A 17,317-nucleotide genomic window follows, 5' to 3' on the forward strand; every position below is an offset into this window, starting at 1 on the left:
TTGCAGATCTCCGTTAGATAAGGAGAAAAATGTTAAAGACTCAGTCTCTATATTTTCCGCTTTTCATATGACAACATTCATAAGGCCCCCAGTCGGTAACAAGAACTGAAAAATGCTGAAGTTGCCGAATGTGGAGAGAGGGTATAGCAGGAACAAAATTTACCAAGGAAAAAGACCCTTTATTTGACGAACTTTTATCAGAATTCAACGAAAAAATCCTCCATCTTGGTGCATGTTTCTTTATAGGGCTTTAAAACTAGCGTTTCCCTTGGATGTCGGCAGCACTAAAACCAGAATATAAAACGTAATTGGCCGCAGTGAACATGGTGCCTAGTTCCGGTATTCTTTTCCTGGCAAACTTTGGAACTGGGTGCGACACTGCTAAATATATGTATATATATATGTATATGTAGCGGGGGGTACCCGGCGTTGCCCGAGTGTTTAGAGGGGTGTGTGCTCGGGCGGGCGGGGGTGGTTTAATCAAAACAAAAGAATAAGCTAAGTAATCACCCTGTTTAAATATTATTAAAAAAAATTTTTAAACTTAAAAAAATCGAAAAAAAAAAAAAAACTAACGTAAGGCAAACGAATGATGTTAAAATTTCTTAAAATCGGAAAAACAAAAGCAAAAAAAAAAGAACGCGAATGTGATGAAAAAAAAAACAGAAAAACGAAAGTTCAAACTTCTTTAAAAAATCTGAAAGAAAAAACAAAAAAACAAAACATAGAACATAGCTTAAATAACCCTGATTCGATATTAAACCTTTAAAAATCCAAACAAAAGACATCTCACAACACGATTCGAACTCTTTAGATAAAGTGTGCAAAAAACCAGACACGTTACCCGCTCAGCCAGCAATACAGAGTAGCTTAAACACGCTTGAATTTATTTAAAACTATTAAAAACAGAATTAACACGTGTCCGCAATAAAAGTTAACTCTGCTGCTTCTATTTGACCCCATTAATCAGTCAAATAGAAGTAGCGGAATGAACTGTTGCTGCTGAACAGCTTTTGGGTTTGTTTACCCATGCTTCCCCAAGATGTTGAGGAGGGGGAAATCAGCCATTGTTCAGATTGAATAGCAATTGTCTGATATAAGGAGTTTGGCCCACATTGATCAAAGCTGATTGCTTTTGGACGCACCCCGGTGCGGTTGCCAGGGACACAGGGCTTTGAATTAGTTTCGGTTTTATGCAAAAATGCTGAACGAACACAAGACGGGCTAAAATAGCTATAATTTTGTAAAATAATACTAGACGTAATGCGTGTTCGCAAATCTTCCATATTATGATCTAGGGGGCTATATAAACAGTTCTAAGCGATAGTACCCCCCCCCGGGAGCGTCGGCGAAAAAATAATTTTCGAGACATACAAAAAATGCGCGCGCGCATTTGGCTTATATATATAGATAGAAGATAGATACATTACTCTCTGCTTAGAGATTTTAAATGCGAGTTCATGAGATATTTAAACAGGTTCCGTGTTATTGTTAGTGGATGTAGCCGTGATTGAGATGTACTTGGTTTCGTTTAAACATTATACTTTGCTGATCAGAGACTTTGATGTTTTTTCAGCATATGGAGATATCCGGGTTAAAGGCACCTTCTTGTTTGTGAAATGCACTGTGAACGATGGTTAACGTTGTCCATCATGATGCAGGAGGTAGGTTGATATTGCCATTAAAGATTTCGAGTTTCGGACCGTTGTGTTTCACCCTCCCAACCCAATTCAAGAATGAGTTTTCTTTCTTTTGGGTCTGGAGTATTCATTCCAACGCGCATAGTTCTAATGAGATACGAGGGGCGTGCAATAAGTAATGCCCCTGACCCACTTCCCATAGCAGTAGAGCAACGAAACTTGGCACAGTTATTAGTTTTTCTCTAGATAGGAACCTCCCCCACCCAGAGTTATGCATTTCTCCTATCGTTTGATGCAGCTCTGGAGAAAAAACTTCTCCTAGTGGTTCAGTGAAAAGATGTTCGAAGTCACGATGTAGAATGCAAGTTTTATATCAGTTTTTTTTTCTCCTACATGGATAACCTAATAAGATTTATAGGTCTATCTTGTAGAATAGGGTAATTCCGAACTTGGGTACCAGTTTTAGATATTAGCAGGGCAATGCCGAAAGGTCAACGATTATTATCGTTATTAAAATTTGTAAAAATAGAATGTCAGAAAGAATGTTATCATAGGAAAATAAATATTCACAGTTTTAATTATTTATGTTAAAATGTTTTAATGGAAAAAATGCTAAAACATAAACAAAATACGTGACGAAGGAAGATCATTCGATTTATGTCTCAGAGTAGTGGAAAATGTCAGTAGTAAATATCTAGGACTAGCACTGTTGCTTTCCAATAGGGGAAGCATTGGTAAATAAAGCTGCTGTAAATACCACTAAAAAGACTTCGATTTGTACGAATCTTTATTTGCAGCTTTTCCAAGGATCCGTCAAATCAAGACCAAAGAAGGACCGGATATGTTTTCCCATTGGCCGATGGTCAACCCCAGAGAATGTTATCTGTCCGTTAATCTTATAATTGTCATATATCCTGTTAAAGCAATTACTAGACGAGGCAGATTCATATCTCGACAAACAAATATATCGAAACGTAAATATATATACACGTCAATAAATATACATCACATATACACCCCTATGTTATAGCACTAGACGACGCACGAATTCAGACACACACACACATATATATATACATATATATATGACACGTTTACACACATCTACATAAATTCGTATTCCTGTGTTTGTTTGTTCACAATTTGATTAATATATGCAAAAGGTCCACTACTTTCCTCTTTCATTTATTAATATATATTATAATTCTTGCAAAATATACAATTAAGAGGCCACCTAATTTGCATGTTGCATTAAGGAAAATCGATTTTACTAAATAGCGGTATGTTAGTTAATGTTTTTAGCGAGAGATTTTTTTTACGTTTGCTATTTAAAATTGTTATTTAATAAACTTTAAATAACAAGTAAATTAATAGTATATTTAATTGAATTTATTTGCAATTGTTTCCGACATAGACTTTTTTAAAGTTATTTCCCCCTGGAAATTTCGAAACATAAAAAGAACAAACTCTTCACCAAATAAAATAATTTGGTGATCTTAAGTTTCTAGCTATAAAAGATAATCCAGTGCAGACAGAAAAATGTTTGTTTTTTAGTTTTTTTTTTTAAATATTCAAACAAAATAAAAACACTTACGAATAAACTGAAAAGATTTCATTTGTTTGTTTTTATTCTTGAAACGGCTATACAGAAACTTTGACCGCTTCTAATTCAAACTTAAGCTACACTTTGAGAAACAAAAAAAGCCCCACTAAAAAAAAAGCACATCGAAAAAGCCCCCCCTTAAAAAACGCAAATCGTAAATTTCCTTCATTTACGAAAAAAAAGCCAGTGAAAAACGAGCCTTTACAAAAAATAAAAAATAAAAAACAAATGCATATTACGCACGCGTTAATGTTTATAAAGTTATTTTTTTCAGATTCATAAGGTCAAAATCGTCTTAGAACAGGGGGCAAAATAAATTCCAAATTACCTTTTCCCTTCATTCGCGTTCCAGGTTCGAGCCTACATACATGGTTATTTTTTTTTTGCGGTCATTCGGGCACTCGCTGCTATTTTTATTGAAACAAAAGTTGTTTTGATTTATTTTTATTTATTTACTTGCATTTCAGCCCGGCGTTGCCCGGATATTTGGAGGTGTATGTTGAGCAAAAAAAAAAAAGTGGTAGTAGGAAGGCAGGCTCGAACGCGTACGGCAAAGGAGGAAAAGAACGGGGGAAAAAACTGACGTCTTTGCTGTTACGACTACCGCTAAACCGGAAGTGACGTAGGTTCAAATTAAGACTAGACAAACGAAAGGAGAGGATGACTTTCGAAAATATCAAAGAACGGGGTAAAACCTAACGTGCATGCTGTTAGGACCACCGCCAAACCGGAAACGACATTTTTTTTAAATTAAGGCTAGACAATCTAAAAGAGAGGATAACTTTAAAACATATCGGCGAAAAAAGTGACCCCTCGTCTGTAGAAAAGTGCCTAGTTGAAGGGGAAGATATTAATGTTTTTAGCCAATTTTTCGATATTTGTCGCATGAAAGATCGAACTTTAAAACGATACTGATCTTGGTAAAATCCGTCGCCTCTATTGAAAGTTTAAGGCAGACATGCAAACAGACATACATACATACATTTATATATTGGTAACTAAAAATTTTCGACCCAAACTGATGAAAAAGCTTGCCCTATCTCTAAATAACCTTTATGTAAAATTTCAAATATTTAGACCAGAAATTGTCTGAGTAATTTGGAAGAGACCGCAGAGGACAATTTTTTTAAAAAATTTGACCCCTATCATGACCCCTTAAAATTTATTGTTTTTGTAATTGGAATGTTGATATATACCTACAGGAAGTTTTATCGTAAAGCAACGTTGCATATAGAAACCAACCACATAATTGATCCCAAACGATAACTAAGTAGTCTAACTAGAGGACTTTGGGAACAGAATACTCCACCAATATAGATAAATATATGCTATTATGTGCCTGCTTGCATGTATATAGCTTGGAAAACCTATCTCTAACGAAGCATATAAGCCTATAAAATATATTTATACTTTAGTATTGAGAAAAAGATAAACACCACAAATGAAAGAAGTTAAGATAATACAAATACCCTCCCGACTGTTACAGCTTGACCACATGAGATCGTACTTCCTCCCTCTTCCATCAATTCCCCACCTCTACTCCCTTCCTTCACCACACCTCCCTCCAAAACCCTTACTGCTCACATTCACAACGTATACACCTCACTTTTTGCAAAGCGAAAACCGCACCCGAATATTTTATAAAAAACGAATATAAACTTGACTCACATTTCAATATCGCTCCTTTTTCTTGGTCTCCTCGAATTAGGATTCCACTGAAAAATGTATGTACATACATAACCAATAATGTTTATATAATAAACAGACTATATACCAGCTCTGTCCTCCATTGAGCCCTCTTTAATAATCACACGGATTTCATTGGACTTACCTCTATAGAAACCAATCTATACAACTATTATATATATATATATATATGTGTGTGTGTGTGTGTGTGTGTGTGTATGCATATATATATGTGTGTGTATGCATATATATATATATATATATATATATATATATATATATGCATATACACATATATACATATAAATACACACACACACATATATATACGACCTTACCGGTGTGTGTGCGAAAACTCTCTACCAAACTCCTCTCTAAATATTTGGTCTACAGTGTTGAAATTTGATATGTAATGTATTCGGACATGTAGCACACTTTTGATTTGATTTTTTTTTTAGCCGGCAAAACTTGCTGGGAAAGGATCAAAATTGAAAACAAAAAGTTGACCTTAGTAGGGTGAGCTGCTGCTTGTTTTCTGTTATACACGACTCCTATCCAGTAGCCCCTTACGCCCCAAGTGACAACATGTCTTGTTTGTGGCGAATAAGATAAAAAAAAATCACGTAAATTATTTAGAGTTGAAAAGAAAACATATATTCGAATTGGATAATTAATTGATTTTTTTTCTCTCACGACGAAGAACTCTGTTGTTCACATGAGTAGCAGCCTTATTTTCTTCTTTTCGTCAACAAAAACATCATATGCGAAAACGATAGCGTCCAAAAACCAAAAGACATCTGTCGAGCAAAATATTCATCTTTTATTCTGCCACCTCGGATAGCCAACATCGCCTAAATACTCATTATTGCCTCTTTTTGTATATGAAGGGTTCTAGGTTTGCGGGCAACTGCTTCCCTACGGCGGGCACATGCCAATCATGGCCGCTTATTTCTATGCTCCCCACACAGTAATCGTAAGATTGTTTTTTTTGTGAAATAACAGTATAAATAATAACGAGTAAACAAAGACAAATTAAAATAAATTAATGTTTTATTTCTTAAAAAACAAAAACAAATTATGACACTTAATGATAATAAATCAATGAATATATGAGTTGAAGTAATTTTAGATTTCTAACTTTCATCTGTATATATATATATATATATATATATATATATATATATATATATATATATATATATATATATATATATATATATATTAGAAAAAACTGGTTCTATTTAATGGATGTAACATTTTTGTAACAATCTTTGACATTTTTCTTGCATTTTTTAATACTTAACGTAGATAACTTCTTTTTGTTTTATATTTAACACACACACACGCACACACACACACATGCTCTCTCTCTCACACACACACACATAGACAGACTCTAAACAAACTAAACACTTCAAATAAGCTATATTTCTTTTCTCTCATTAAGCATATTAATCTAGAATGGCCTGAGAATTAAATCCTCGTAATTTCGATGTTTAGTCAAAAACTAAAACGATGTCTCGATTCTCTGAAACAATATGGCCGCGCAAGAAAACGAATTTTCTCCCTTCGTTTATGACAGCACAACTGAACCATCATTACTGACTTTCGCTTTTAATCTTTGATTCAAGTCAGACATTGCTTTATAATAAACACAAAATTCCTCCGTAGCATCCTGAAATATAAGCACAAATTAGCCATTGAAATCTATTAATATATAACAAATTGGCTGGCATGTTTACTATCGTGACACATCGAAATTAGCAAACTTCAAATAGAAGGTTGTGGATTGGATTATACTTTCATGGCAAAATGTCAAGTATTGCTGTTTATTTGTGCCACTGAATAAAAGAAAAAAAAACATTACTTGTCTCACGTGCCCCGGTCATATCAAAGAATCAGTGTTTCCATGTTTATTTATAGTTTTGACACGACGCGAGATGACGTTTGGCTCGCTTTGGGACAAAGAGTCTCGTAGGACGACACGCGACTTCGTGGACTTCCGGTTTGTCGGACGGAAATTCACGTGGGGTAACAAGATATGGCCAATAAGTGTGATATTAAAATAATAGTTGTATTATTATTATTATTATTATTATTATTATTATTATTATTATTATTATTATTATTATGTTCGTGTCGTCAAAAATTTGGGCATGTTTCACTAATTTTCAACTTACCTACATGTCATTATAGTTAAAATCACTTGCTATCTTGTTTACATAATACATCGCTACTAATACTTCAAATTATCTACTGCTGATACTTAGTGTGATGCTGCTTGGTGAACAGATAGACACGCATAGAAACATTTCTTTTGAATACTTAATTACCTCCCTTAGTTAACGCACATCTTTATACATGTAGATTCTGAAATAAAGATACAACGCGGATTGTTGTTGTTGTTGTTGTTATTATTATTATTATTATTATTATTATTATTATTATTATTCACGATAAGTCTTCACATTGACCAGTGCTGTTCCCTGAAGTCTGAGTGTATTATTATTATTATTATTATTATTATTATTATTATTATTATTATTATTATTATTATTATTCCTCCTCCTAACGGTACCACTTTCGTTGAAATTGTGTTTCCCTCACAACCAAAATGTTTTTTTTTCTGCATAGGTTTTTCTTCAGGCCATAATAAATCTTATTATTCCTTTTTATTTTATCTACACACATAATAAAGTTCAGACATTTGCAACATTTGTTAGTATTTACAATTTTTTTGTTCATTCTTCGTATTATTCTTATTTATCCTTTTCTTATTGTCATTTCTTTCATGTATTATTCGTTAATATTATCATTATGTGACAAGCGTGGGTTTTATAGAGTGTCCATAATTCATGTGGTTTCTTCCCTGGTTTCTGATTGGTTGGTTGTCGCAGCAATCGAAGTGTTCCGGATTTCCGTCATCTGTGACGTCACCACTCGCTGAAGAAACTGGAGATGTTTTCACCTCGCTTTACGAACGTTGGTTTAGACCGAACCGCGAAAATTCTACTCAAAAGTCTGAAAAAAAAAAAAAAAAAATGCAAGAAAATCAATTTGGGAGATATCAAGAACAAAATAGACGAAAGATCTATGCGGAATTTGGTGGGGAACGACAGTCGAAACCAAAAAGAAAAAAAGGAAGGAGGACAAAGAAAGACGCATGGAAGAAAAGAGAAAGAGAAAATATAGAAAAAATAATAAAAATAAAAGAGACAAAAGGAAGTGCCCGCAGAAAAAATGATACAAAAAAATGTAACTAAAAATCAAAATGGAAATATTAAACCAGGAAAGAAAAAGAAAACTTTAAAAGTACGATATAAAAGAAGAAGAAGAAAAAGAAGAAGAAATAATGGGGGGACAGAAAGGAAGGCCAAACACAAAAAGAACAAATGTAAAAAGAAGAAAAAAAGAAGAAAAAAAACCTAAAGAATAAAAAAAATAGAAAAAGAAGAGTTGAAGAAGAAATAAAAAAATAATTCAAAGTCGCAAAAAACATTAAAATAAGAAAATACATGAAATAGACAAACAAGATAATGAATAAAAATAATAAAATGCGATGCCTCCATTCAGTCTTGAAAGACAATGGATACCTCATGTAAGGACAACTGCGCATATAATTGTGAAGCAAGGGTTGCGCAATAAGCAGCCACACCTCTCCTAAATCGGCACTGCTTGAGTCCAGTGGCAAGGAGAAGTCCAGGACGACTGGAAACAATGCTGAGATAAGCGGAGAGCACATACAGCACCTGGAAGTTCAAAGTGGTCACCCATCTGGTACTGGCCAGGTTCATCGTAGCTTAACTTCGTGTCAAACGTGATGAAAAATCTGGTATAATAATAAAATACTCTTTTCAATTCGAAAGAACAAAAGAACGAAAGGCATCGACCAAAAAGACAGAAATACTCGACTCGTTCTTTTCCACAATTCATCCTTCTTATGGCAACCACTCCTCTCATATGCAAAATTATATTTTAAACGCGCATACCCATGATCTTTAAAGATCATTTCACATTATATGTATTTCTACTGTATTATATGTATTATATGTATTATATGTATTATATGTAGACATTACATCTCTAATACTTCATACACCGCCAGACATAACTAGCCTTCAACACACGATAAGACACAGCTAGGCCTCTATTCACAACTAGACAGAACTAGCTCTTGATATATGGTTGGTCGCAGCTAGACCTCGATGCACGGCCAGAAAAATAGTCCTCAATACACGTCTAGACACAACTAGCCCTTCATGCACAGCTGGACACAACTAGTCTTCCATACATGGCCTGACTTAACTAGCACTCACTACACAACCAGACAGAACAAGCGCTCAACACATGACCAGACAAAACTAATGCTCGACACATGACCAGACAAAACTAATGCTCGACACACGATCAGACAAAACTAGCTTTTTATACACGGCTAGATGCACCAATCCTTCAAATTTCAAATAATCCGAATTGTAATTTAATCTTTTCCATAATGCGACAACGACAATTTTCAAAAAGTCTGCCTCCCGAATTGTATAAACATTTCTGAAAAAACAAAAACAACAACAAAAAAATGTCGACGTCAACCATTAAAAAATCCGATTTTCATCTCGTAATTAAAAGTTCTTCATAACATGATGACTATAGGTCTCAAATAGTCCGGCTCTCGACATAGTAGCATCAACTTTAATTTTCTTGCAGTCTAAAAAATAAAAAAAAAGGAAATTGACCGGACTCCCATGGCATTAACGTTAGTAGCATGACTTCTTAATTCCGACATGTTCTCTTCACTACCAAATACTTGACTCGATCTCTTTCACAATTTACCTTTCTCATATGCAAATTATATTTTTAAAATCACAATTTTTATTTATCTTTGTTTACCTCAAACAAGGAATATTGCCATTTGAAAGAAAGTGGCTATATTTAGACACATGTTTAATATATAAGAAGTTGAGCAGCGAGATGTCTATTTGTATTTTAAACATTTGCATGTCAGGGAAACAGGGCATTCCAAAGTTTAACAGCCTGAAGGAAGAAATAGTCCAAGTAGAAGGCTTTCTGTTATCTACAATGAAAGGGTGGGATTTTGCTGCTAAACGGGTTTGTCGGGATTATACACGTAGAGGGGAGGCACAAGTGTAATGAATTCACCAGGACACATCACATTAAAGTACTTTTCACTCAACTTGATACAAACAAGTTGAGTTCAACTCAGTACCGTGTTAACCGCGTTATTGACACAGAAGTTCCACAGGCGGGCACTTCTAGGAAAGAAGCACTGTTTATGGAATCTTTATTTAGATTTAGATACAGATGGAGAGTGGTGGAAGGGAAATTGTTGATAGTGGTTGTAGCTAGACGGGTGTTTTTTTGCGAAAGTTTTGCAAGAAGGATCCATTACTTACTAGGTTTCAAATCCGGTTTATAACTCTGTCAAGGCAAGACAGAGTGCCCAGATGTGGTAACAGTACTCCATCCTAGGACGTACTTGGCTCTTATACAGGTAGAGAATTGCATCGGCTGTGAAATATCTACTGGAACGGTAGAATGATCCCACAATTTTTCCGGCAATCTTGGCAACTGATTCCATTTCAGATCAGGAGTAAAAGTACCAGGAGCTTGTCAAAACATGGTGCTTCTCCAAGACGAGAGCAATTCATTTCAATTGGGGCAAGATGCAGGTCAGAGCGTTGATGGTTGAAAGAGAGAAGCTTCGCTTTTAGATGTATCAAAATTAACCAGCCACCTTTTTCCCCATTGAACGACGTGCTCAAGATCAGAAGAGAGAGAATCCAAAAGATCTTAGTCATTGTCGGCATTTGAAGTGCTGTAATAGATGGTAGTGTCGTCTGCATAAATGTATATGAATGATCTAAGAATCTGATTTGGGAGGTAAAAGAGAGTTGGGCCCAGGATGGAACTTTGAGGCATGCCGATGTTGATACTATAAGTTTCTGATTTCCACTCATCGACAGCTACTCATAAAAAACACATATTAGAGAGAAAGGATTTAATAATCGAGAAGATACTTCCAGCTATTCCATAGCTGTTAATCTTGTGAAGTAAACTTTTAAGCCTTTGATATATCAAGTGGCATTACTCTAGAAACGAAGTCCTCATCGAGAGATACACTAATTCTGTGGTATATTCCATTAGCGCATTAGCTGTAACCCTAGCAGAATGGAAACCATATTGCATGTCACCGAGTAGGTTGTTTTTGCTGAGGTAGTTAACCACATCTCTATCGCAGATTCCAGCAATTTACTCATGACATGTAGGAAACTGATTGGTCTGTACTGAGAAGATGATCTCCAGAATTTTTAAATACAGGACAGCCTGCTGAAGTTTTACAAAGTGTTGAGAAGCATATCTCTTTAAGGCAAGATTTAAACAGCTTTGTAAGTATAGGAGCTAGTTCCTGTTTTAATCTTATGAGCATTATGTTTGGAATGCCGTCGAGGCCAGTTGCTTTACTGGAATCAAGGTTTTTGGCGGCATCACGTATAGATATTTGTATGTCGCATAGCATGTTTTCAGTCACATGAGGAAATACGTGGAGTAGGCGGCTCTGATCTCAAAGAGTAGAATTTGCTGCAAAGTTCTTAGCAAAACGTTTGGCTTTGTCAGATGCTGATGAGATTACCTCAATTCCATTAATGATGGTTGGGATAGAGGACACGCTTCAGTTCAAGATTCTGTTTGTTATCCACCAAAGCTTGTGGGGACCAAGCTGTTGCTCAGCTACTTTAGACTTGACGGACTGAGCATATGCCTCTATTGCAGTGGTGGCTGGAAGTCCTAAAGACATCAATTTTGCTGAAATCAATGGAAATGGTTTCTGTACACAATGGCATCGGCACATTCTGGGGTGAATCATGGCTGGCTGTTAGGTTTTTGCTGGAATTTCTAGGAGAGTATGAAGCAGTCTATACCGACAGTGTACCAGTCAGTCAGATCTAATACTACAGAAGACACGTTATTTTAAAACATGAATGCAGAGATATATCTGATATAAATGTTCCGAAGTTATTCCAGTCGATATACTGTACGATGGCGAGGTACATCTGAGGACTTATTACTTTTTGTTTTGATCTTAACTGAGACAACCGAGTGATCGGAGTATCCCAGTGGAGACAAAACGGAGGATGAGCACAGTTCTGGGCAAGTTGTAAATAAAAATAATAGGTGACTTGCATACTGCCTGTCAGTGTCGAGCACACGCATGCGTTCGTGAACAATCAGCCTTAGGTCATGTGCAATGGAGAAATCATGACAGAACCTCACATCATCATCTTGTTTGAGTGAATTAGCTATTCACTATTGTAAACATTAAAGTTTCCACAGACATGAATGTTAGCCAAGGGACGAGCAGACAGGATGTGATAAATTTTCTCAGAGATACTTTCAATTATGGTAACTCTGTTGTTGTGGAAGCGATAAAGTGCAAATATAAACATGCTGTATTAATTTATTTTTATTTCGGACTACTAGTCTCATCTTTATTAGTTGTTGTTTTTTTTCATCTTTTATTGGATTGTTTATTCACAACGTTTCGGCCAACTAATTCCTCTGGCCTTCGTCAGGTGGTAACCGCGACGGATAGGAACTTCGAATCTCCTAACTGCATTCTCGGCCATCACTACCATCCGTAGTTGTTGTCGTCTCACCACATTTTTGGCCAATTAACCTCTGGCACGCTTTGGGTGGGATTGAAACCACTATCTTCAGACAATGTTCATCTGGAACCGTAGAGATTCAACGTCTCTATCAACTGCGCCACAGGGCCCGTGGCGCAGTTGATAGAGACATTGAATCTCTACAGTTCTCTTTCAATCCCACTCAAAGCGTGGTTACTTGGCCAAAAATGTGGTGAGACGACAACAACTACGGATGGCAGTGATTGCTGAGAATGCAGTTAGGAGATTCGAAGTTCCTATCCGTCGCGGTTACCACCTGACGAAGGCCAGACGAATAGTTGGCCGAAACGTTGTGAATAAACAATCCATAAAAGATGAAAAAAAACAACAACTAATAAAGATGAGACTAGTAGTCCGAAATAAAAATAAATTAATATATATAATGCTCATCTCAAAAAGTGAATTCCAATTAAGGAATAATATATATATATAAACATGCTGTCTGGAATATGCTATCCGGAGGCACATATAGGGCAATTTTGAATTGTCTCTGCCATATGGAAAGCCCATGGCTATCAGATTTTGAAGTTTAAGTACTCCTTAATCGCAAACTCATCCAGTCAGTCCAATGTCAGGTCAGATTGGTATCATGTAATTGCATTTCAATCTCTGGAAGGTTGGAACATAGATCCCTGATGTTGGAGAATGAGACCTGGTAGTAGGTAGTCTAAGTTGGAAGTTGGAGTTCTGGGTTTTATCTTGTATTTTTTCTTGAAACTTTTCATGTTGGAATATGGGGATATGTGGAAGAGTTCGGCAGAGATGTATGAGCAGGGCAGAAAGGGAAATAAAAGGGAAAAAGAAATGGGAAATAATTTTTGCAACCATGTAGAGAAAAAGCCGTAACATTACCCACGAATATGGAATCGAAAGGCCCCACCAGAAACCATTCATTAAATGGCAATACAGCAGCCCCAGTACTTTGCACTTGTTAATCCAAGGTTCTGGACCCTGACTGCAGATAACGTCAGCCCAGATAAAACGTTTCCCTCCAGCACTCTTATTAATAACATGGTCTAAAGGAACAGAAAGCAAAAAAAAAAATAAGGACATCTCAAGCCATAGTATACAGCTTTTCTTCTCCCTTTGTCAGAAACAGCATTCACTTTAAAAGAGGACTGAGAGACAAAATAGGAAAAGCAAGAGTGTTGGGGCTGCAGAGAATGCATACATTTTCTACTCTCCATAAAAAAACCCCCAAAAAACAAAAAACAAGATGAGAGACATTCATTTCGATTGAGGCCAAGTGGGAATTAGAAAGTTAGTGGTGAAAATATAGAAGCTTGAGTTTGGATGTGTTAAAATTAATCAGCCACCCTTTTCCCCATTTTGCCACGTATTGCCAGTTCAGAGGAGACAGACACAGAGAGATCTTAGTCCTTTGAAGTGTTGCTATAGATAGTAATGTCGCCTGCGTAGATGTCGACAAATGATCTTAGAATGTGGTTTGGAAAATCATTGACAAAGATAAGGAAGAGAGTTGGGCCCAGGATTGATCCTTGAGGCATGCCAGCATTGATATTTTGAGCTTCGGACTTTTGTCCATCAACGATTACTTTTATCAACCTAACAGAGAGAAAGGATTCGATGGTTGAGAGAATATTTCCACATATACTGGAGATCTTGTGAAGTAGACATTCATGCCAAACCTTATCAAATGCTTTTGATATGTTAAGAGCTATTGCTCTATAGAGAAAATCCCTGTCAATGGATTCACTGATCTTATGTAAGATTACAGTCAGTACATCAGCTGTAGATCATGCAGGACGGAAACTGCTTGTCACTGCTTGTCACTTAGTAAGTTGCTTTTGCTGAGATAATTGACAACTAAATTTAACATGGATTTGAGCAACTTACTCATGGCACGCAAAAGACTAATTGGTCTGTACTGAGATCAGAAGAATGGTCTCTAGTATTTTAAAATAAATACGAGATTTTCCAAAGTGTTGTGCAGTAATCAATGGGATAATAGTGTAGTAAACGTTAGTAATGAAGATTTGATAAAGTGTCTTCTGTAGAAATTTCATGCAGATTTCCAAGTTCAATAAAAAGATTCTCGAGTTTGACAGAAATATTGCAGAGTTTGACGCGCTGTAACTGAAGATCGAAGGTTACATTAGTCGAACCATTGTGCTAATATCTTTCAAGATAAGGACATTAGTTAAAAGAAATAATAATAATAATAATAATAATAATAATAATAATAAGAAGAAGAAGAAGAAGAAGAAGAAGAAATAATGATAATAATAAAAATAATGATAATAATAAAAAATAATAAAATAATAATAATAATAAAATAATAATAAAAATAATGCTAATAATAATAATAAGAAGAAGAATAAAATAATAATAATAAAAATAATAATAATAAAATAATAATAATAAAAATAATAATAATAATAATAGAAATAATAATAATAGTAATAATAATAATAATAATAATAATAAATAATAAAATAATAATAATAATAATAAAAAATAATAAAAATAAAAATAATAATAATAAAGATAATAATAATAATGAAAATAATAATGATAATAATAATAAAAAATAAAAATAATAATAATAATAATAATAGTAATAATAAAAATAATAATAATAATAAAAAATAATAATAATAAAAATAATAATAAAAACATTAATAATAATAATAATAATAGTAATAGTAATAACAATAATAATAATAATAGTAATAAAATAATAATAATAATAAAAATTAAAATAATAGAGATAAAAATAATAATATTATTAATAATAATAATAATAATAATAATAATAATAATAATAATAATAATAATAATAAAACGGATGTGACGTACCCTTTCTTTTGTAGGACCCTCTTCACCATTCCCTGTAGTTGGTATGGTATCCTTAAATCTGAAAGTAAAAATAGAAAAAGTAACACAATTTCGTATATTTTACAGCAGAGGGTCATTTAATACTAAAACATAAAACATACTATGAACAACAGATTGTAGATACAAATTAGCGAACACAAGTTGTTAAATTGCAGAATCATACACTTTGGATCAGTATTAGTAAAAAATGTAGACTTTTGGATCATTCATTAAATTTACATTAAAACAAAATTCAAAGATAATCTATTTCTACTCGTTTATATATAATGGACTCTCCCGTCGATTTCGAGTTATGGGCTTCCGCCACAACAACTACGTTGCTCGGAAATCCACACAGATGATTTGTTTATAGTGGTGAAGGCTTTGTGTAGAACGATCCACTTTTTGGCATTTTTTTACATAGTAGTCACCACTTATCAAGGCCCGGAAGCCAATCGGGGATTAGGTTTATTGCGTGTACAGTAAACATTGGGATAATATCGTAGTAAACATTAGTAATGGAGATTTGATAAAGTGTCTTACTTAAGGGGGCGGTTTATCAGGAATTTGTTTATGTTGGACTTGAAGATTTCCAAGTTGTAGTCAGGTGGGAAACAGGCAAACGGAAGAGAGTTCCACAAGTGTGCACTTGGTATTACTGCTAACCATTGTTAGTGCAGACGACTATCACAGGACAGAATGTAAAGTAAACGGCAGGGCTTTACATCAGAGTTCCCTTCTCCTAGATACATGTCTTAACGAAAACTGAGAGGGCATGGCTCCCAGTGAATTAATGCGTCCTCAGATACCAACCTGGAAATTTCTACGACTCGGCGTGGTACATACAGCACCTAGACTTTCCAAATGGTCACCAATATTGTTCTGGCCAGGCTCAATGTTGCTTAACTTTGGTGATCTGGCGAGAACTAGCGTGTCAACGCGATTGTGCCGTATATATATATATATATATATATATATATATATATATATATATATATATATATATATATATATATATATATATATATATTTAACATTATTGGTTACATATGTGGCCACATGTTTCTGCAATCCTTCGTTTTGGAGACATTACTTTGTGAGGCTGTAGTATTGACTTGAAAGCAAAACTCGAAAAAAAAAACGAACTCAAAAAGAACAATTTATATTTATATGCAATACTCTTTGTTAAAACCAGGCTGTCCGCTTTTCCTGTAAATAAGAACATTAGATAAATGGAAAAATGATATTAGGATAAGCCGAGACTCGAACCTTGTAAGCACGGTTCAGAAATAGATTTAGAATAAAATTTAGTCATTGTTAAATTTCATCTAAAATAGTTAGATATTGTTTGTATTGTAAAAAGAATTTGATTGTTCGTTGTTTTATGAAAACTGAATTAAAAATGTCAGCTAAAAAGTATGAACAATACAAATTAAAAATATATTGTAAAAAATAGGTTAGTTGAGAATTCTTTGTTTTCAGAAGTGTGTTTTGGAAACAGTGCTTAGCCACGTGAGTTGGTCACGTTTTAGAACCACACATCTGACGTCATAGCAAAAAGGGAATTCTCAATATAGGAGCTAGTTTTAGTCAGATCAAGGTACAGTTGAGCTGAGGAAGCAGACCAGTTGAATCTACTAGTCAGAAAGAAAGAGAGAGAGAAAGAGAAAGAAAGAGAGAGAGAGAGAGAGAGAGAGAGAGAGAGAGAGAGAGAGAGAGAGAGAGAGTTGGAGTCAGGGTACTTTGGAAGCGAAGGAAAGAACATTAAACTATGTAGATCCTGAATTTGAATTCCTGACGTCATCATCATTTCGACCGGTCAAATGAAATAAAGAATCACCATCGAT

The 17,317-nt window shown here is 34.6% G+C and overlaps 1 protein-coding gene across 2 annotated transcripts in view; it reads right to left on the minus strand.

The window, feature by feature from the left end:
• Positions 1-7,086: 7,086 nt before the first annotated feature.
• The window catches only part of LOC145245775 (uncharacterized), a 208,133-nt gene continuing 197,902 nt past the window's right edge, over positions 7,087-17,317 (minus strand). For both annotated transcript variants that reach the window (XM_080107388.1, XM_080107389.1), the window contains 2 exons: positions 15,453-15,510; positions 7,087-7,950 (listed from right to left, as the gene is read on the minus strand). In XM_080107388.1, the coding sequence (XP_079963514.1) occupies positions 7,863-7,950; positions 15,453-15,510 (146 nt within the window). In that variant the 3' untranslated portion in view covers positions 7,087-7,862. The remainder of the gene's footprint in view (positions 7,951-15,452; positions 15,511-17,317) is intronic.

The sequence above is a fragment of the Euprymna scolopes genome, chromosome 23, assembly GCF_053919585.1.
Source record: "Euprymna scolopes isolate OS-2025 chromosome 23, ASM5391958v1, whole genome shotgun sequence".
Taxonomy (NCBI): domain Eukaryota; kingdom Metazoa; phylum Mollusca; class Cephalopoda; order Sepiida; family Sepiolidae; genus Euprymna; species Euprymna scolopes.